The sequence below is a fragment of the Pteropus medius genome, unplaced genomic scaffold (assembly GCF_902729225.1).
Source record: "Pteropus medius unplaced genomic scaffold, Ma_sr-lr_union100, whole genome shotgun sequence".
Classification (NCBI taxonomy): domain Eukaryota; kingdom Metazoa; phylum Chordata; class Mammalia; order Chiroptera; family Pteropodidae; genus Pteropus; species Pteropus medius.
The window spans coordinates 49,655,445-49,676,741 of NW_024340849.1; the positions used below are offsets into that span (position 1 = coordinate 49,655,445).

Below are 21,297 nucleotides of genomic sequence, written 5' to 3' on the forward strand. Positions count from 1 at the left end.
GACTGTGTCAACAATTGGTGACTGAATTAAACACTAAATGCTAGATTTGGTTGTGGTTGCTGAATAAAGATGTACTAAATGGTGTTGAATGAGAAAGGAGTTTGTTTATTTGTGTGAGAGCTGGAAGATGGAATTGTGCTGGAAAGGCTTCCTCCCAGCACAGCTGGGCATGTGCTGCCTCTTAACCCATTTTCTTCTTGGCCTTCTGGAGCAGCCAAGTTTTACAGCCAAGCTGTTTGAAACACAACATGCCTTGCCCTCTTCTCTCTCCCCAGACACTCTCATGGGGTGAGCCACCCGCTTGTAAGACACAGATCCCACTTAAGAGCAGGCAGGTAGCTGACTAGCATTGACTTCCAACTAGGGCCTCTCCCCAGATGCCGGTCCACACACTTCTGTCCAGTGTGAGCCACAGGCCCATGGGTTTCAACATAATCTCAACCTCAAATACAACTTGCTTCCCTTCTTGTATTTCTCATCTCAGTTAAGGGCATGCCACCTCTCCAGTTCCCCGAACTAAAAATATTGGAGTCATCTTCAGCTACTCCCCTGCTTGTTTTTCACCACGTCCTATGAAATCTTCCTTAGCTTCTCCCATCCCTCTATGCCTATTGTCAGAGCCCAGCTCTGACCCTGAACTCATTTATTTGGATCACCTACAGACTCCCCTGGCCCAGACTCCTCCATGCCATCCCCAGAATGTTCGCGAATCTGTTGGAATAGGTCACATGACACCCTGGTTCGTTCCCCCACTGAGAACAATGCCCACTGTGCGTTCAGAGCTCTGCAGATTCACTCTGACTTGGCTGCCCAACTGGTTCCTATCATTCTCCTCCTAAGTCACCCCCCCCTCCCAACACACACACACACACACACACCACATTGCCAGACACACCATTACTGTCCCTCTGTGCCTTTGGTCTTCCTAAAAGCAGGACAGAATAGTCACAACCACCCCCATGCACCACTCACCTCACTCATCCTGTGCCTTCCTGGATACTCTTTGGGAAGAATTCATTACTTTGTTCCCTTCATATATTACTGCTAGCATAGCACCTCAATCATTTAGTCAGTCCTTAACAAGCCTATACTAAATGCCTTCTAATGCAGACATCCCTCTAAGCTCTAGGAATAAGTAAATAAATAGCACCCATTGCCATGATTGGTTATTGGTATGTGAGAATCACTTGCAATCTTGACTTTCACTGCTATGAAACAGATCCAACACACTGTATCTGGGACATGCGTATAGTGCCTTATACATAAGGTGTCAGTAAATCAGAATGGTTGGGGAGCTTGACTACAGATTGAATATTAGGTGCTACTAGATCATTTTGATTTTGTTAGGAGTGAGAAAGTCACTACAGTATATATGAGAATGTTCTCATTTCTCCAGAGATGCAAGCTGAAGGATCTATGTGAAGGGATTCAAATAAATATATATATTAATAACAAAGAAATATGTCAAAATGTTAACAGCAGTTGAATTCAGGCACTGGGGTGCCCATGTTAAGTCTCTATATTTGAAATTTTTTGCAATAAAAGGTTTTTTAAAAGGTGAGTTGATTTCAATTGACGGGACCTATTTTCTCATCTGTCAAATTGGGGGCGTGTCTTAGGCTGATCCGGCTGCTCTAACAGAATCCTACAGACTGAGTGGCTTATGAAACAACAGAAATTTATTGCTCACAGTTCTGGAGGCTGAAAGTCCAAGATCAGGGTGCGAGCATGGTCATGTTCTGGTGAGGGCGCTCTTCCTGGTTCATAGCTGGCTGTCTTCTCACTGTCTCCTCACATGGCAGAAGAGCCTAAGTATCTGTCTGGAGCCTCTTTTATAAGGTGCTACTCCCATTCCTGTGGGCTCCACCCTCACAACTTAAGCACCTCCAAAAGGCCCCACCTTCTAATACTATTAAATTGATCATTAGGATTTCAATATACGAATTGGTAGGGGCAAAAGGACACACATTCAGGCCACACCAGGGTGTCAGTGGAGGGGCAGCAAATGATCTCTGAAGGCTCTGTCCATCTCTGAAGGCTCTGTTCAGCCCAAGGGGCTCTCTCAGGAAATACCCACTCTGTGAGCTCTGGGTAGCTCCTTGCAGGCCCCATGGGGTTCGGGAATCTGGAAGAAAATTGCTTTTTGCCTCAATGTTCCTGCAAGTCAACATTGTTGGCACCAGCAGCCCTGAAAGGGAAGAAGTGTGTGTTTGTTTCTGTGAGTTCGACTGAGAAGGAGGGCAGTCAGAAGGGAGGCATGATTTAAGCGATCAAGTCAATGTGCTGACATCAAGTTGAATCAGAAGAAGCAAGCTTCAGGTCAAGCTACAGCTCTTTGAAACATGGTTCACAATAGAGCAGTCAGCAGTCGCTAATAATTTGTAAAACAAATCACCTGATATGTGCAGGAGAGTATGCACTAGAAAATCTCTATCCCAGAGAGTTTACACCATTTAAAAGGCTGGAATTGAGACTGTTCCAATCCTTAACCTGCTCAAGAGACTTCTGCTTCATTTTTGTAATTAAGAGCTCTATTGAATCTCCTAACAAGAGTTACCCCACTCTTTCAGAGGTCTAAAATATGCTGAACTGTCTACCACCATGCCACCTTCCACGCCCCCAATCTCCTCTGATCTCAGAAGCTAAGCAGGGTTGGGCCTGGTTAGTACGTGGATGGGATATCCACGTACTAACCAGGAATATCAGGTGCTGTAGGCGATTAAATAAATAAATAAAACATGCTGAACTGCATCTTCCTATATGGTCATCTGAGCAAGCATGATGTGGATAGAATCCCCCTCAGCCATGACTCGGTTCCCTCTCTTCTTCCTTGCTCTGAGAAAGTCCTTTACCTGTAGCTAAAAGATTGTCAATGAAGTCCACTTGGTTCCTTTACCCTTCCATTCTGAATGCCCTTCTTACTGCCCCCAAAACGCCCATGGTACAGCCCGAGAAGCAGCTTAATGGTAAGGCCAAGGTGCCTCTGAGAACCTGAAGGGCTGCGCGTCCAAGTGTCTGCAGCAATGTCTTCACCTCTGTAAGAAACCAGCTGGTTAGCGGAACTCCGAGAGGGGCGTCAGGGGCTGCAGCCCCAGCGTCCGACTGGGAGTAGTTTGGAGGTCACTAATGCACACATCTTGAGCCTCAATCTTCCCACCTGTGGCCTGAGTTTAAAATTACACATACGCCTTTCCACAGCCAAAGCCATATTGCCCAACGTCCAGAAAATGCAAGGCAAACATGCTGACATGCGACCATCAAATGACCTATAGAGCATCTGGAGTTCCAGGGTCGTGGATACTGTCTGTTCTCTGCGGCCCGCCTCGAGGGGGCCCGAAGGGGTGCGGACCCCGGCGCTCTCTCAGAACCCTAAGCCGCGACCTTCGGCAGAGGCGAGCCCATGACCAAGGTCCTTGCCCTGAGCTGTCAGGCCACAGCTAGCCAGCTGGCCGGGGCGGGGCGGGGCGGGGCGGGCGGAGGCACTTTAAGAGGCCGCGCGCACGGGGACAGGCCGCTCTTACAAGGTGACCTGAGTCATGGAGACTGCCCGGGACTACGCGGGAGCCCTCATCAGGCGAGTGCGCGCTTGCCAGGCTCACCACCCCGCCTGTGCCCCCGAGCGATCAGCGCACCCCGCGCCCCAGAGCGCCCCCCTCCGCCTGCGCCCCGCACTCGCGTGAGCCCCACATCCCTTTCCCTCCTGCGCCCAGTTTCCGCGTGCGCCCCGCATCCCGGAGCTCCCCGAGGCCGGGGTCCCGGCGCACTCACCCACACACCGGGCGCCCACGCTGCGGGCCAGCCGGGTAGGCAGAGCCCGAACAGCCGCGAGTCTTCTCCCGCTCTTCCGGCTGTCCGCAGGTGCCGAGGGTGGCGCGCGGGTGGTGCGCGGTCGTTCGCGTAACAGATGTGGCGGTGATGCGAAAGGGGCAACATCTCTTGCCTGCTATAGCCGCAGCCGCGAGTGCAAATAAGAATGCTATCTCGGGAACTCAGGGCATCGTGCCTAGGCAGGGCTTCCCGGGGTCGTGCGAATCACGACGCGAGCTGGGGCGCAGGGAGGGGAGCTGGTGGGGACTCTGGCGGCTCCGGGCGGCTTACGCATACCGGTTGCGGGAAACGCGCGCTTTGGGCTCCGGGCTCCAAGTGGAGGATAGGCTGATCCCGAGGGTGCTTCGGGCACTGAAAACTCCCTTACCCCTACTCGCTGAGCCCACTCGGGTTTGTAAGGGAGTGTTTGAGGGGACGCCCTCCTCATCTTCGCCGCACCCGAAGGCGATGACTCTGCCCACGGAAAAACCAGGGACCCGCGGACCCCGCAGCCTCTTTGCCCCGCTCCTCGTGATACGATGTGTGGTCGAAGGCCTGGCAACATTCCTTTCCCCTTCCTGGGTTCATTTCACATCCTGACATACCAACCAATCCTTTTTGGTAAGAACCTAAAGATCTTGCATGACAGAAACTTTATAGATTTAAGGGAGGAATCGTGTTTCTCTGAAGATCTTCAAAATATTTCAAAGAGGATAGAGAGGCCCTTGAGTACTTTAAAATGCAGGTGACGAATCCCGTTTGTACGGAGGGGTGGAGGGACAGGGTAGGTAAAAAGGAGAGAATCCTTTATGAAACTAGTGTGACCTATATAGACTTCTGGACTTGGGTTCTTAAAGGGGACTGTGTCTAAAACCTGAGGCTAAAAAAATAGCTGCCAAAATGTAGAGGTGATCAGTTGGGACAGCACTGGTTTTCTCTTTCAAAACAAAAACCAAAGCTAAGTCAAGCAGTGGAACCCCAGGGAGAAAAACAGATTTGATTCATGCATCTTCCCTAACATGGTTTAAGCATAAAGGTAAAGCCCTTGATTTCTTTCCTGCTTTTCTCCTTCCAGTGCCACCCACTCCACATTCTCATTCCCAGGGTAACTGAACAGTTTGGAGTGCATCCTCCAAACTTTCCTCCCATGGCCATACAAATACCCATTCTCCAAGTTCCCCTGAACACTGAGGGGCTGGTAGGCTGATGGGTAGAGAGCACCTACTCCTCTGGTTTTGCCTGGAGCAGGAGAAGGCAACACCTGCAGAATAAAGGCTGACCCTACCCTTACACCTGACCCCTACAACAGTGTCCCAAAATTTAAAATCTGTCTGTGCAAGGTTTTCACAGGGTTAAGCGTGTGACAGAAGCAACTCCCTGATGAAATAAATGTTGGTAAATCGAAACATAAGGAAACATATAATCTCCTGAAACACTTTTCTTTTGAGCTTGGCAAGCTGTAGGTATGAGTGACTATTTGTTAGGACACACTGTTGTTGTAGTTCTTTGAAAATTTTACCTGCTTCCAAACTGAGCTGCTATAATTCTTTGGAATCTACCTGCTTCCAAACTAAACTGGGAGAAAACAATCTGTAATATTTGTTGAAAGGAACACACTTTTCTTCCCTTCTGCCCTTCTTTAAAACCATGTTCAGAGTGAAGATCTGTGTGAGCCGCAGGCAAGGTGCATTTGTTAATTTTGGTCTTGCGGGAATTTTCTCTCCTCTTAGTGCCCCTTAATTTAAACTGGCTGGTAGAGTTTGTCCTGATTCTGTCTTTTATTAGTAAATAACTGCATTTTGCCAAGAAAGTAACTTAATCACTGTGCATATCATTTTTTAACGATCAGTTACGTGTAAGCAATTATCAAATTTTAAACAGTTGTTAGTTTTTTAATCATCTGTAATCACTAGAGGCCTTAGTCAAAACGAAAGCAGCCTGAGGTCTCTTCGCACACTGTGGACTTCAAGGATGTCCACCATTGTGTGTGTTGTTCCAAACAAAGTCTGCTCTGTCTTTGTGTCCCCTCAGTGATAACATTCATGCCAACCCTGAAGTTGTTATAAGGTTGATGTATTATATTTTGTGCAAAATAGCCATTTTTGTAGCTATTTACATCTTTCCTTTTCTTGAGCAAGGAACTCTAGGTTTTGTCTAGCTGTCATTTCAGCACAAGCAACGAATTGAGTTTTCTACAACTATATCCCTGAGGCTCATGGAGACCTAGCCAGGGCTGACAAATACTTCCCAAGCCACCTTATTTCTCTGCATTTCTGTATTTGCCATCACCACTTCCCTTCCTAACATTCTCATTGTCACTCTTAGTTTTGGCTATAGTTAGTTGACTTATATACTATCTCTGTCTATGCTTAATTACTTCATATGGGTTCCTCCTTTTTCACCTAGTGATGAAATGTGGGGTTCCCTCAGTCATCGTTTCACTCTGAATAGTTTCTGAGTAGTATCTTATCCAGCCGTATAGAGCCACCTCATCGCTGCTGACACCAAAATGTTTCTCTTTGGCTCAGAGAGACCTTCCTTGTTCCTGGGCCTGCCTTTTCCTCCAGCACTTTCAGAATAAACATCAGTCCATAGGGTGCCTTATAAAGATGCTTTCTTATGATCTGTGGGGGTTAGCTTTGTTTTATTGGAGTAAAGTTTACGTCCACTGTCAGTCTGTGTTTGTTGTTTTATTTCACACACTTTTATAAGTTGAGGACTCCTTGGTTCCCGCAGGGAAAAATACAAAGACTCTCTGTTTCCCTCACTTCTGGGAAATATGCCGCTTCACAGTTTTCAACTCTATGAAGTCCGACTTCTCTTATTGTCTTGATTTCCCCGAAGTAATCTATTTCCTGGAACAGCTGTTTCCTTGTTTTTTGTTCCTTTTAGTGAGCTATTTCCCTTCCTGCTTCATAGGATCATCTGCACTTTCCCAGGAGTTCTAGGTGACTGATGAGTGGTATATCTAAAAGCAGAATCCTAAGGCTTCTCAGCACTCCCATTTCAACATCGATACATTAAGAAATTGGGGCAGACAGGGGGAGATAGCAACACGTTTTAGGCATTGTGCTAATGGCCAGTGACATAAATTATTCTATTAAGAAGACCAAAAGTGAGTTGGATTAATATATTGCTTTGTTCATGCAGCTAGCTATTTAACCCTGCTGTTCATTTAGCTGGGCATATTCAGTACTCATACAGTATTTGTTAGATAGGTTTAGTGTATGTAAAATTTCATAACCCCTTTTTATGTTGTATATGATAGTTCTGATTTTATATAATTTGACACATCAAATTACTCATCCTGTTTCTTGAAAAAAATGGCAACATTTAATTTTCATGTCTTCAAAGATTTTTTTTAATGTGTGCTCCATAAGACTTTTCTCTAACAATTGGTTCTTGGTTAAGAAACATAACAGAGAAGAAAAAGAATAAACTCAGTGTCCTTTTTTATCAAGGATGACTATCTTGAGGGCAGTGTGAAGAGGGAGGACCAAAAATGACTGCAAGCACTTATCTTGTCAGAGGTTAAAAGACAATAAGAACTTTATATAATCGGCTGTGCTAGGTCACTGGAGCATTGGTGCTTCCTAAAGTATGAGCATTTCCAGCCAATGAAAGGATACGGGACTACAGCTAACTAGGTCAAAGCTGTTCGTGCCCACGAGGTGTGCCATTAACCACCTAAGATTCTAAGACATGAACTTTGTTCTCCCATTTCTCTGATTTTATTCTAGTCTATTTTTTACTCAGTAACTAGATCACATGCCAATGGGGACCTAGGTGCTGTGGGGAAGTAATGTACAGACAGACTCTGGCCTCAGTAGACATAGATTCTGGAAGGTCTCATGGGCAATGGCAATGTCTTCCTGCTCTGGAGGAGAGGCTCTTGCCGGTGAAGGTCCAGGGTCCCCTCTACTATAGGAGGGTTTGCACCTGGTAGAATAGGCACTGTGGTGCCAAAGCAGGAGCTGGATTCAAACCCCTGTGCTAGCACTTGCTAACTCTGACCTTATTAGTTTCTTAATGCCCTGAGTCTCAGTTTTCCTCATCTTTAATACTTGTCTTGTAGAGTTATTAGGCAATGTGCTAATGTATAGTGTCTGAAACAGAGTAGAACTCATATCTATCTCCTCATAGGAACTTTGCCAGTGAGTTTAAGTTTCAGATGCTATGACAAGATTGAGAACAAAATCAGGTTCTAAATGTAAAGCATAATATGGGTAATCCTCGCTGCCCTGTCTACCAAGTCATGAGGGATGAGACTGTGAGTGAATTCTCTGTAGTAGCAGCTCAGCAGAATGTGGGCACCTTGTTCGTTGTGTTGTGTAACTGAGGAATTTGGTGTAACCTGCTTGGAACCAGGGCCAAGGTTTAGAGGCTGATGCCAGGCCCACAGCTGCGTCAATTCAGGCTCTGATTTACTCCGTGGATCTCTTGTCATTCTGATGGGGAGCCCGCGTTAGAGATCACTGACTTGGCGCAATCCCTTTGCAGTTGCCTCCCTGGAAACCAAGTGTGCAGTGACTGTGGTGGCATAAAGGGAAAGGCACTGAGGATATGAACAGAGAACACTGCAATCCCTTCAGCCATAAAGCAGCTCCTCCTCACAGTGCTTCCGACTGCTGTTTACTGCTTGAGGTTTGAGGTTCAGAAAGATGATGTCCTACCTCTTTTCCTTATTAACTAAGTCCCCTTGAGAAACCACTCTGAGAAATGAGTAATATTTTCCTTCTAAGGTTATGATAATTAGTTGACATATATAAAGAACTAATACATCGCTGGCCATAGCAAGTGCTCAGATGTGAGCACTTCTGAGGCATTAATGTGATGCTGGCTGAATATATTTCAAGCTAGACTCTTCTTGCTCATGCCATAAGGATGAGACACAGACACTCACTACTATGGGGACCTCCTGAAACTGCTGGTAGCATGAAATTAACCTATGTCTGAGAGCTGGTTCATTAGGATACTATCAGTTGTTCATGTAGCAAATTACTGATAAGTCATTGAATTGTGTCCATTTATAGAGCTTCAAGTTAAACAACATACTATATAAAAGTTCCATGCCTAGCACTAAGGTAGGTATTATGGGAGATAAACAAAGAAGACTTTGTCCATAAGGAAATTCTAATGGGAAATAGTTGGGAAATAAAGCATAGATAAATAAATGACAGTATGTGTGTGTGTGTGAAAATAAAGTGCTAAATCCTAGGTGATAGGCATTTGAAAACAGTATGGATATTCTCTAGAATCTTAGCCTTCATTGGGTTAATCTAGACAAACTGTTATAAGTGTCAGAAAGCAGTGATAGACTCACTTTGTATCTTCTAAAAGGTTGTCCTTTTGGTCATTCTCTGGAATCTCACTGTACAAGCATTTGTCTAAATTGTCAACAACTATTTGAGTACCTGAAATAGGTCGGTGTGGAAACAGTACAACACCAGGTGCTAGTCCCTCTGGGGTTATGGGGATTAAATAAGGTCATGTGTCACTTATCACAGCACCCAGCCTGAAGCAAGATCTACCTGAAACATTGCTAATTTCTGTTTATATTCTTTTGAATTATTTATTTATGGATATATTCCTAAATAAAAAAAAAAAAAGGCCACAGTCCTGGGTGAAAGCTCTTTATGTGTTGCTAAACTGGTTCCCCAATAGAACCACCTTCTAGTGCCACCAGCAAGGCCTGTTTCCCCTTGCAGAGTCATTTTTAGAGAACTTCTTGCATGTTGGTTTAAAACAGGGGTCTCCAACCCCCAGGCCGTGAACCAGTATTGGTCCGTGGCCTGTTAGGAACTGGGCCACCCAGCAGGAGGTGAGCAGCCTTCAAGCAAGTGAAGCTTCATCTATATTTGCAGCCGCTCCCCAGCGCTAGTATCACCACATCAGGCTTCATCTCAGATCATCAGGCATTAGATTCCCATAGAAGCCCTGGTCCCTGGTGCCAAAAATGTTGGGGATCACTGGAATAGTAAGCAGTGGTGTGTCAAAGGTGGTTTCTCATTTCTTTAATTGCTATTGAAAGCTTCATATGTTCACTAATATGCAAACTCTTCTCATTCTTTAGTTAGTAACTAGTAGTGTGTGGCCATCTAGATTACCTTTAAGAGGAAGAGAATGGATGCCTGGGGCTGAATGCCAGCTCTGGCACCTACCAGCTGTGGGCAGCTAGCTCACTGGCCTGGTTTCCTCATCTGCAAATTGAGAAAACGAGGAATGTCACAGTTTTCTGAAGATTAAGTGAGTTATTATTTATAAAGCAAAATATGTATTTGTTTAATAACTTATAAAGTAGTAAGCATCTTAACAGCTATTTCTCGTTTATCCATTTTGTTACTTTTTTATAGTTGCTAGGTAACTAGAATTTAATAACCAAAGGTTAGGGAGTTTTTTCCTCAGAAAATTAAGTCTTCATTTGATTTTACTATTGTTCCTTTCTTTCTCCATGTTAGTTCTTTTTTATAAAGAAAATTCGAACTAATTGTTTGATAAATGTGGAATATACTTCAAAGAGTCATGTGATATATGGCCCAAAGTTCTTTTTCTTCTTGTTATTCCACAGTTATTCTGGTGTTCTATTGTTTCTCATGTATCTTAAGTTCATGTTTTTCAAATTGGTTTATTGCTGTAGTGATCAATGTCTGGCTTTGCAAATTCTGGCTTAGTCTTATTGTACGAATATAGAATTAGGTGTGGGGGGTGGGTGCGCGCTTGCCTAATTTTTAAGCTTTGCTTAGCTAATTCTCCAGAAACTATTTTCTTAGATTTTTCAGCTCTAAAACCCATGTTTGCAGAATATAATTTTTATTCCTTTTTTTTTGAGTTTGATGCCTTTATCATTCCTTCTCAACTAGTTATTTCAAAGTAAGTAGTTGAGAATGTTCAGGTAAAGTAGCTATAATGATAGTTGTGTTTTTAATTTTATGTATTGTTTGTTCCTTGGATATTGGGAGATAGAGATAGATAGATAGTAGATAGATAGATAGGTAGATAGTTAGATAATTTTTAATAATCCCCAACCATTGAATTTCTTTCTTTTAGATACAAATATTGAAATTGTTTTTTTTCTGTGTATTTCAAACCTCTTCTTAAAGACTCTTTGTAAAAAGTAAGGTCAAATATATTTTTTACTTTTCTCCTCCATTTCTAGGCCCCTGACATTTATGGGATCACAGACAAAAAGAGTCCTGCTTACTCCCCTCATGCATTCGGCTCGCCCTTTCCGAGTCTCCAACCACAACAGAAGCAGCCGGAGGGGGGTGATGGCAAGCAGTCTGAAGGAGCTCCTCAGCAAGGTACCACGGGCTGCAGAGCTTCTCACTGGTCCTCAGAAGCACAGGGTCTTGGGTGCTAAGCCAGTGTAGAGACAGAAATGTCCATGTCTTGGCCTTGGAGAGTCTGAGGGGGCCATTTCTAAGTGGTTAAAGGACAATGAAAGAATGAAAGGAAACAATATTTCATTTCTGTACCATAAACAATTTAGGTATAAAGACAAAAACCTTAAAAACAGTAATCAGTTAATAATGTAGCTTTGTTTCTTTGATAAGAGAGAATATAGAGAAGCAGCAGACTTTGGAAATCTGTTCTTTGTCATAAAGGCCAGGGAAGAATATTCCTTAATCTAAAAGTGTCCTAGATGATCAAATAAGGAAGAATCTCATGGAGACATAACCTAGACACAGACACCCACAGAAACGAGATGTGAGAGTCTAACATACAGGCTCTGAAACAAGAGAAACGTTCCAATACGCCACGTGAGACTCAGGCTTCTTAAATATCATATTGTAGGATTTTAATTTTTATTGGTTGAAATAAGTAGGTAATTTTAGAAACTGTAAATATTATTAAATGTAATCTCATGTCATTGAAATTTCTGAAGAAGATAAGTCCCTTAAAAACCTTAACTTCTCTTTTTCCAAGCCAAGACTGAATCATACCAATTGAGATATATCTTGACCATTAAAATTTTATCAAAATCAGCTGGCTCTTCTGAAACTATAATGTAATCAATGGCTGTGAGCAGTCAAAATGGAATTTCCTGCTTCATTCCATGTCTCTAATGTGTTGCTAACCTAGACCCTGGATGCCCTACTTATCACCAGTGGGCTGGTCACTTTGGTGTTGGAGGAAGATGGCACCGTGGTAGACACAGAAGAGTTCTTTCAGACCTTAGGAGACAACACACATTTCATGATCTTGGAAAAAGGGCAGAAGTGGACACCGGTAAGCAAACAGCTACTGGGTATACTTTTCACCTGCAAAAGTGAATTTCCTATTTTGGTGCTGACTTGCTCACTTTCTAAATATATCCTTTATATTGTCTAATAACTAGATCTACCACCTTCAAAGGGATTCTTATAAGTATTTTTAGGAAATGTAGCATCTTTGTGAACTTGGGCTGTATGGTTTAGAGCAAAGAATTCTGAGGGACAAGTTTTGGCCAGTGAGTAGCTATAGATCCTTGTTAAAGCCTGTAGATATGACCTGTTGACAATTCACTGACTCTGTCCTTAGGAGGCTGGTAAGCTAACATAGCCAAGGAAATTAAGTAGGGGAGTGTGCATGAATACAGTGATTTAGAAAAGTAAAGAGATAGAATAAGGGCTTCTACTTCTGTGGAAACTATACATTATATATCTCGGAAAACCCTCCCACTAAAAATGTGAAGCAAAATATTAAAACATTTTTATATACCCAAGAAAGAGAAATCCTCAGAAGCCAAAGATTTTATGGGAGCCGGAATCCAGAGAGGAAAGTAAACACTGATGTCTCACCTGTGAGCCTCTCACCTGCAGGCATCCACTGACCTCAGTGACTAAGGGCTTCGGTTTTTTTTTTTAGACATGGTTTTATTTATTTTATTTTAAATTTGTTTATTTTAATTAGTTTCAAGTATACAGTACATTGGTTAGACATCTATATAGTTCATAAAACGTTTTCCCCAATAGCTCCCTCCCTCCTCTGACCCTCCTCCAAGCCAACATATTAATGCTAACTGCATTCCCAATGCCATGCTCCCATGACCATCCATCAGCTACTAATTTGTACTTCTTTAACCCTGCACCCCATTCTCCCACCCCCCCAACTCCCCTCCCCTCTATCTGTCACCAAATTGTCCACTATATTTTTGAGTCTGTTTTTGATAGTTTGTTCTTTTTATTCCTTAGATTCCACATATAAGTGAAATCATATAATGTTTATCCTTCTCTGTCTGATTTAAATATCTTCTAGGTCCACAAAGCTATATCTTTTTCCATCTCCTTCCTTTTCATATGTAGGGGTCTTGTTTTCTTATCCTTTCAGCCACTCTGTCTTTTGGTTGGAGCACTTAATTCTTTTCCATTTAAGGTACTTATTGATAGGAATGTAGTTGTTACCATTCTTTATTCCTGTTTTTGATGTATGTTTTTTCTTCTTAAGGAAGTTAAGGGCTTCAGTTTTGAAGGATGCTGGGAGGACAGGAGACAAAGTCTTAGGCTAAAAGAAAGTGGAGGTCAGGTTAGAGATGCCCACATAAAGCAAAGAATCTTAGCAAGTTCTCTTCTGGGAATCTGTGGGACACCTGCTCTCATGAGGTTTTAGGGACTCTTGATTCCAAAATCACCCAAGCTGAGAGTTTAGTTTACAGAGACCCAGGGAGGGAACATCAGTGGAAGGAGGTTACTCATTGAATTCTTTTTATTCAAATAACCTCTCCTTCCAGTCCCAGTGACCCAGGGTTGATGTGCCTCCACATAACTAGTAGAAGCAAATAGGCTCAAAATGAATTTGACCCAGGCCTCAAAGAATTTTCATTCCTAAAGTTCCAACAAATGGGAGTTCACAATAAAACATAAAACATAAGGACTCTGTATGTGAGAGCAAGCAGAATTAACAAAGCCAGGCCTGTAAAGAACTCAGATTTGAATCAACAGTGTAAAATAAGTATATTTAAAATGTTCAAAGAAATATAAAAAGTAATCTAAAGTAAGAAGGAATAAGAGAAAATTTAAAAAGAGAGAGAGACTTGGAAGAATCAAATAGAATTTCTGGAAATGAAAAATTAGCAATTAAAATAAATGAACACTTGGACAGGACTAAAGCTAATAAAAGACCTGGGAGACAGGTCTAAAGAAGATACCTGCAATGTAACACAAAAAGAGAGAGGTGGAAAACAGGAAGGAAGTTGGAGACATGACTGAGGCGATCTAATGTCTATTTGGCATACTCAGTGCATTAATTTTTTAAACAAGATGCAATACATTAACCATTTTTTTAAATGATAAATTCAACTCCATTAAGAATTTTGTTCATCAAAAGATACTATAAAAGAAGTAAAACAAAAGCCACAAGTGGGAGAAGATGTTTTCAACATAACCCGACAAAGGATTAGTATTCTGCAAATTTAAAGAAATCACACAAATCAATAATGGCAATAACAGACAAGCCAATATTAAAATGAACAAAAAATAGACAGGCATTTTGTAGAATGGATAATAAATCATAGGAAAATGCTCAATCTCATTGGTGACTAGGAAAACAAGTTAAGACCGCAATAAGACACCCTTTTACACCATTATTGTTAGGCTTTTAAATTTTTTCCATATTTAAGATATGGAGCAATGAACTTTCTTATGCTCCCACTAATAACTATGTAAAACAACTTGTCTTTATCCCATAGAGTTGAACTGAGCACGTCCATTTCTACATATATACCCAGCACATGATACCCAGCCACATGCTTCTATGTAAATATGCATAAACACATTGTTGTATATACATTGAATGGAATATACAACATTCGATGTTTATAAACTGCTGTGAAAATGCATGAAGTACAGATACAGACATCTATATGGATAAATCTGATCAACTATGTTGAGTGAAAACATGGCAGAATAATACATTAAACAAGTGGTCCTCAAACTTTTTGATCTTCCTTTATACTTTTCAAAATTAATAAAGACCCAAATAGCTTATGTTTATGTGGATCATATCAATAGAATCTGTTGATATTCATCAATCAGAGGTTCTCAACTGGGGATGATTTCGACCATTAGGGAACATTTAGCAATGTCTGAAGACCTTTTTGGTTGTGACAGCTGGGGCAGGGATACACTACTGGCATCTAGGGGGTAGAGACCAGAGATGCTACTAAATATTCTACAATGCACAGGACAGCCCCTATGATGAAGAATTATCTGGCCCCAAATGTCAGAGTGCCAAGGATGAGAAAGTATAAGCTATAGGTATATATATTTCACATAATCAAAGTTAAAATTGATAAATTTAAAAAATATATTATTTCGTTAAAAATAATAACCCAACACAAGTTAACAGAAATCATATATTTTTATTAAAAATAACTATTTTTCAAAACAAAAAATATTTAATGAGGCATAACATTGTTTTACATTTTTGCAAATCTCTTTAATGCCTCATCTAATAGAAGACAGCTAAATTCTCATATCTGCTTCTGTATTCAATCTGTTGTAATATATTGTTTTGTTGGAAGTATGTGAAGAAAATATGATCTCACATATCTATGTAGTTGGAAAAGGAAAGATTATTTTAATGGTCTTTCCAGATCACTGAGGATATTCTCCTCTGATACTACACCAAAACTCGACAAGTGCTGGTTGTATAAAGGCTGGCTGCAGTGTGGAATCTGAAGGCATACCTGTGAAGTTTGCCTCCTCTGTGACATTGGAATCCATGGGTCAGTCTAGTACTTTAATGGATCTTTTTGGCAGGGATGATTTTGTAACATCGTGCATTGATCCTTTAGAAAATATTGGTTCACTGAGTTATGCAGATTTTCCAAATGTACTACTTGTGAGAGAATGAGAACAAAAAGGCCAATTGCATCCTGGTGTTTCTTATAAAAATAGTTTTGATTTCTCAATCCCCAGAAAGGGTCTCAGGATTCCCCAGGTGCCTCTAAACCACACTTAGAAACCTCAGCATTTAACCATTTATAGATAACTGAAAAATATATAAAATTAGCTACATAATGTTTAAGATACACATGGCTAAAAAAGTAAGGGAATTATGCACAACTTAGATGGTTTCCTCTTGGGAGGTAGAGGAACATAATTTGGAGAGACACAGAGGGGTGATAATGTTTTGTTTTATGTGGAATGGGTATATCGATCATCTTATTATTCCTTATTTTTACATATATGTACACTTCTATACATGTCAAATACTTCATAACAGAATTTTCTAACTAGAGAAGAAAAACTACAAACCAGTATAAAAAGCATAAAATTAAATATACATATTTATGTATATGTATATCTTTAAAATAAGTGATTATGCTAGTATATTGGAAGATCATGGGGTCGATTAGATAAATCTTTTAAAAGACAATCTTGGACTGTACTGCTTCTTGTTTGAGGACAGAATAATGGCCCCCAAATATGTCCTTGTCCTAATCCTGGAAGCTGTGAATGTGTTACTTTACATGACAAAAAGGATTTGGCAGATGTATTTAAGTTAAAGCTCTTGAGATAGGGAGATGATCCTGGATTACCCAGTGGGACAGGTAAGCACAGAGTCTTTTTAAGGGGGATGAAGAAGGGCCAGAGTAAGGGCCAGAAGCAGAAAAAGAGAAGGAATAATGTGAGGAAGGGCCACAAGCCAAGGCATGCAAGCAGCTCTGGAAGCCAGAAAAGGCAAGGAAACCAATCCCCACTGCAGCCTCCATAAGGAACCAGCCCTGCCATCTCATTTTGGACTCCCAACCTTCAGACCTGTGAGAGAATAGATTGGTGTTGTTTTAAGCCATTAAATTTGTGATAATTTGTTATAGCAGCCACAGGAAACTAATTCAGACAGGAAGCTATTTTCTGTTTGTTTGTTTGTTTGTTTGTTTGTTTTGTATATGAGACATTTAGTTACTAAGGGGAGTTGGTTAATATGTGATACGTATAAGCCCCCAGAATGGGTGGATGCTGGGATACCCAGCTAAAGTTTAGAGTAGTGATAGGGTGCAATGGATACAAATAAGTCTGCTATGTGACGGTTCAAGGAGGAGCCTACGGCCATTTCAGTCTAGTAGCTGCCTGAGTAACATGTGATTTGGGATTGGAGTCTTCTCTTGTCTTCCAGTTTTCAACCATCTTCCTTTGGGTAGGAAATAGGCACCTCACAGCTGATTACAGGTCCTACCCAACTTGGAGGTGTTTTTACCAGTGAAGCCAATTTTATTTGACTTGAGAATGTCCTGCTGAGAAATAGCCACCAGAGGTCTCCCTTCTTCAGTCTAAATGCCTTAGAGCCTGTGAGGAAGTAGCTCTTAAAGCACTTTCTGGAAGAGGGCTGAGACAGTCTTTTCCTTCTTCCTTAGTCAGCAGATTATAGAACTCCAGTGTTAGATCATCAACGGATTAACTTTGTAAGTGCATGTTGATTCTGATTTAAGACCAAGACTTAAGGAAGACATTTCGAGAAAGTAAGATAAATTTTTCATATAGCAGAGGAACATGGGGCGATAAACAAGGGTTGTAGCAGGATTATATGTGAAAATCCCTTTTGATTCTATAATTTTGATTTTTAAAAACAACGTTCCCTAAATGATGGAGAGCTTATGCCCTCTAAAGTAAAGAGGCCAAGGACTTCTTGTGCATTAAACAACGGGCAACGACCAGAATCTCTCTTGGCTCTGTTTCATGTGAGAAGAAAGAAGAGTGACTCTAGGGTTTGGTTACTTTTAGGAGAATTTATGTTTTAACTTCAAATATCATTGTCATTATGAATTTAATGTTCGTAAACTCAACTATTCCCAACCCCAGAGGTTCCTGAGAGTTAGTAATCCTATTGGTTTATGTAAATTTGAATCCTGAATGCCACAAGATCCCTTCCTGGAGCAAACCCACAGGAAGATTATCCCCTGACCTGGTATTTGTGCCCTGAGACAGCTCTCTTCTTGTCCCTTCAATGATTTTGGTGGGGAAGATTATAAACTGTTTATAAACTGGGAGACTTATAAAGGTCTTTGACTTTCTTCTCCCAACCTAAAGGGTCTGTGATGTTTCAGGTACACTGAGAGTAGATAGTGTAATCAAACAGCTTTGGTGTCTCCAAGAAGTCAACTTTCATCCAGGGTAGTTACTAGAAAATAGAGGAAGCCCTGGGAAAGTTCTCATACTGCCCCTTACTGTAGCCATGTGATTCTGAAACTTTCTGCCCAGAAGCCTCTTATAAAATGGAAATAATGCTGCCGGCTTCTCTTTAAGCAGACCATGTCATAGTCATGAGACTGTCCATGTCAATCAAGTAACCATGGTGGCCTTCAGTGACCAGGGTGAGTGTCTCCCAATATCATGTGTCAACAACACAGCCATTCATTGATCCCTGGGTATTGAAACCTAGGCCCCAAAGCTGAATCACGGTCAGGCTGAGTCATTAAACTCAAGGAAGATGAAGGAAGAATACTTTCTTATGGGTTTGGACATGGTAACAGTATAAGAATATTGCTCTGCTAAAAACATTAATAATTAGCAGCTTAGTCCCTAATGGATTTTAAACCGACAGTCAAAACTAGCATAAAACCAGAATTACAGGATTTGTATGTAATAGGTAGGATGCTTCTTAAGTCTCCTCCTCCTGTCACTCTTCTAGGGTAGTAACTGCATCCCCGCTCGCCAGCAGCCAAAGAAATCAGGAATAGCAAGAATCACCTTCGACTTGTATAAGCTGAGTCCCAAGGATGTCATTGGCTGCCTCAACGTGAAGGCCACCATGTATGAGATGTACTCCGTGTCCTATGACTTCCGGTGTACAGGGCTCAAGGCCTTGCTGAGGTAACAGACTTCGGGGTCAACTTTAGGGTCTGGTAACTGCACACAGCATGGTCTAGTGGCCCGTTCCCAGCTTGCTCCTCTGCAATCCCAGGCCTGATCCTCGAGGAGGCCCTGATGTGACTCATAGTTGTTCACTCTAATACACATTGTTGTACAGAAGTTTAACTCTTATGCCAGACATATTTCAGAAAACAGAAAGTCTTGAGCCAAAATATACTTTTTTTCCCTCCAAAGACCATTAAATACTTAATGGAAACAAAAATCTAATAAATTTAAAGAACCAAATTTCTCTTAAAAACTAGGGCTGTGCAATTTTAAACCTTAATTCTAAGCGGTGACATTAAAACCAGAGCTGTGGAGATTCTGACTTGGTTTGAACAGAGTAGCCACCCAAACCTAGGTACTATTTTGCATGTATTTCTGTATTACTGCTAACTTGAAGCTAGTGGTAAAGTGGCATGGGAGCATGGCTGGGGCTGGGCTGGCTGCACAGCATTACAGGGAAGCCTATAGAAGACAGATCCCTAATGCATACCCCAACCTGTATGAACAGATTCTGTATGTTCACCAGAAACACTCTATGTGTATAACCAGGATGGACACCCTGCAACCGAACCCTGGACTGAGAGAGATACCTGCAGTCTCTCCCAGCCTTGCCTCTGAGCAACGAGCTGTGTGACCTTTAACAGGTTACTTAATTTCTCTGAGGCTTGATTTCAGCATCTTTTAAAGGAGAAGGTTGCTTCAAAGTTCTTCATCATTACAAAGGCTCCAAATACACCTGTATCTAGCCCTCCAGTTAATTTGCATTGATCCTCTACAGCACTAATTCTCTGTGGAGGGATGGATGGAAGGAGAGACTGACAGTGTCAGAAGGTCTTGAAGCTGGTCTAAAAAGATTGCAACTGCTGACTCCAGTGCTCTCTGCATAGCCCCTCTGGGCAGCGGCCTGCCTACTTCCCTCAGGGCACTGGCTCATTCTCTCTTCTGTCCCAGGAGCCTGCTCTGATCTTCCTAGAGCACAGCACCAGGAGGGAAAAGGCTTTGGAAATGAGGCTGCTCTCCTCTAATGGGTCTCCAGGCCCCAACACTAGGTCAGCTTGGCTGTAGCTTCTGTGTGGCCTCCATTTCCTACTTAGAATCATCAGCAGCTGACTCCTAGACAACTGTTATTGTCCTAGTGTTGAAATATTGACTCTCAAATAGCCACAGAAGTCACAAAGATTCCCAAATCAAAGCCATTGCCTACCAAGGGTCCTTTCTGGGATGCCAGGAGCAGAGGGCTGTCCCAACCAGTGCTGCGGCTGGGTTTCTTATGAAGTGACAACCTTTAAAACTGAAATGAAACCCTTTAGCTTTGGACTTAGTAGGGAATAAGATTTTTAGTTAGAGTCACTTTCTTAGTCTGAAATAACACAATTGCCAGACTCAACCTTAGGATGTAGATGCCACAATAGAGTCAAGTTGGGATGTCCCAGCCCCTTAAGCTAACTGGTCATAGGGTTACGATTTCAGTTTTTGTAAGACGTTTCTTCAGCCTGACTTCTCCTTTCACGCCTGATTTGACTGATTTCAGTAACAAGCCCCACACACTCAAGGCACCAGAATAAGCAAGTGGCTGAAGGATAGGACATAGTGTGTACACTCAGGAGAACAGTCTGCCGACTCGGCACTTTCTAGTTGCTGAGCAACAGGCCACATTGGGAAGTGGCTAGTGGAAGGGTAGTCCCGGTCAGTGGCATCAGTGTCACCTGGGAGCTCACCAGAAATGCAGAGTCCCTGCTCTGACGCAGACCTCACCAGTCAGCATCTGTGTTAGAGAGCCCAGTGGGGATCAGGGGATGTAAGCATGGCCTGCTCTGAGCACATATTTGGTGGGGCGGGGGGAGGGTTGTGAAGATTTCTCGTGCCCTCTGTTCCTTACTGGCCCAGAACTCCAAGCCTGATGCATGCCTTTGTCCCCTCTGTTGCAGGAGCCTGCTACGGTTCCTGTCCCATGCTGCCCAAGTGACCGGACAGTTTCTCATCTACACAGGCAAGAACATGCTCCGAGTGCTAGATGACACAGAAGGACAGTCTTCACCCAGGCTACACTCCAGGCAGAAATTCAAGATTGGATAGAGTTGCACTTTGAGGGGCTCAGCCGGCTTTGACCCATTCGTTCCCTCTCAAATGACAAATTTTCAAGATGCTTACGTTCCCTTACGCACAATATACACATGCACTTGTAGGCTGTCCATCACTTCTGCTCAGGAATGACACTGGGGTGAAAAGAAAGGGGCTTGATGGCACACAACATGAGGTCTGTGCAGCAAGAGGCCCTGAGGGAAAGAGACATGTAGGGGCCCAAGAGCAGGAATGTCTTGGGTGGCTAAGGAGCAACATGCACATACATTAGGCCCTTTTGGCTCCTCACCTCTTGAAATAAATCGATCACAGGAGTTACTTTTGATATGTGTAATAATTTCTGGTGTCTCTTTCATCTTCCAAAAAAATAAATAAAACCTTTCATAGAGAAGCAAAACTCAGCCAGAAATCTTCTGCTAACAGATATAATCACTTTTAAGTCTTTACTAGTATGTGGTACAGCAGAATTAAGGAGCTGTTAAATGTGACTATGGGTTGTTTTTTTTAATGTGTAAGTCCCAAATGAGCTCCAAGGGGACCCAAAAACTGATGGAAGGTCTCCAAGCAGCAT

The 21,297-nt window shown here is 42.3% G+C and overlaps 1 protein-coding gene across 1 annotated transcript; it reads left to right on the forward strand.

Moving 5' to 3' along the window:
- Positions 1-3,525: 3,525 nt before the first annotated feature.
- CIDEA (cell death inducing DFFA like effector a) lies at positions 3,526-21,071 on the forward strand. The gene is made up of 5 exons (XM_039838761.1): positions 3,526-3,574; positions 10,964-11,108; positions 11,890-12,036; positions 18,418-18,599; positions 20,573-21,071. Exons 1-5 carry the CDS (start codon positions 3,537-3,539, stop codon positions 20,718-20,720), a joined length of 660 nt encoding a protein of 219 aa, XP_039694695.1. The 5' UTR covers positions 3,526-3,536; the 3' UTR covers positions 20,721-21,071.
- The last annotated feature ends 226 nt before the right edge of the window (positions 21,072-21,297 follow it).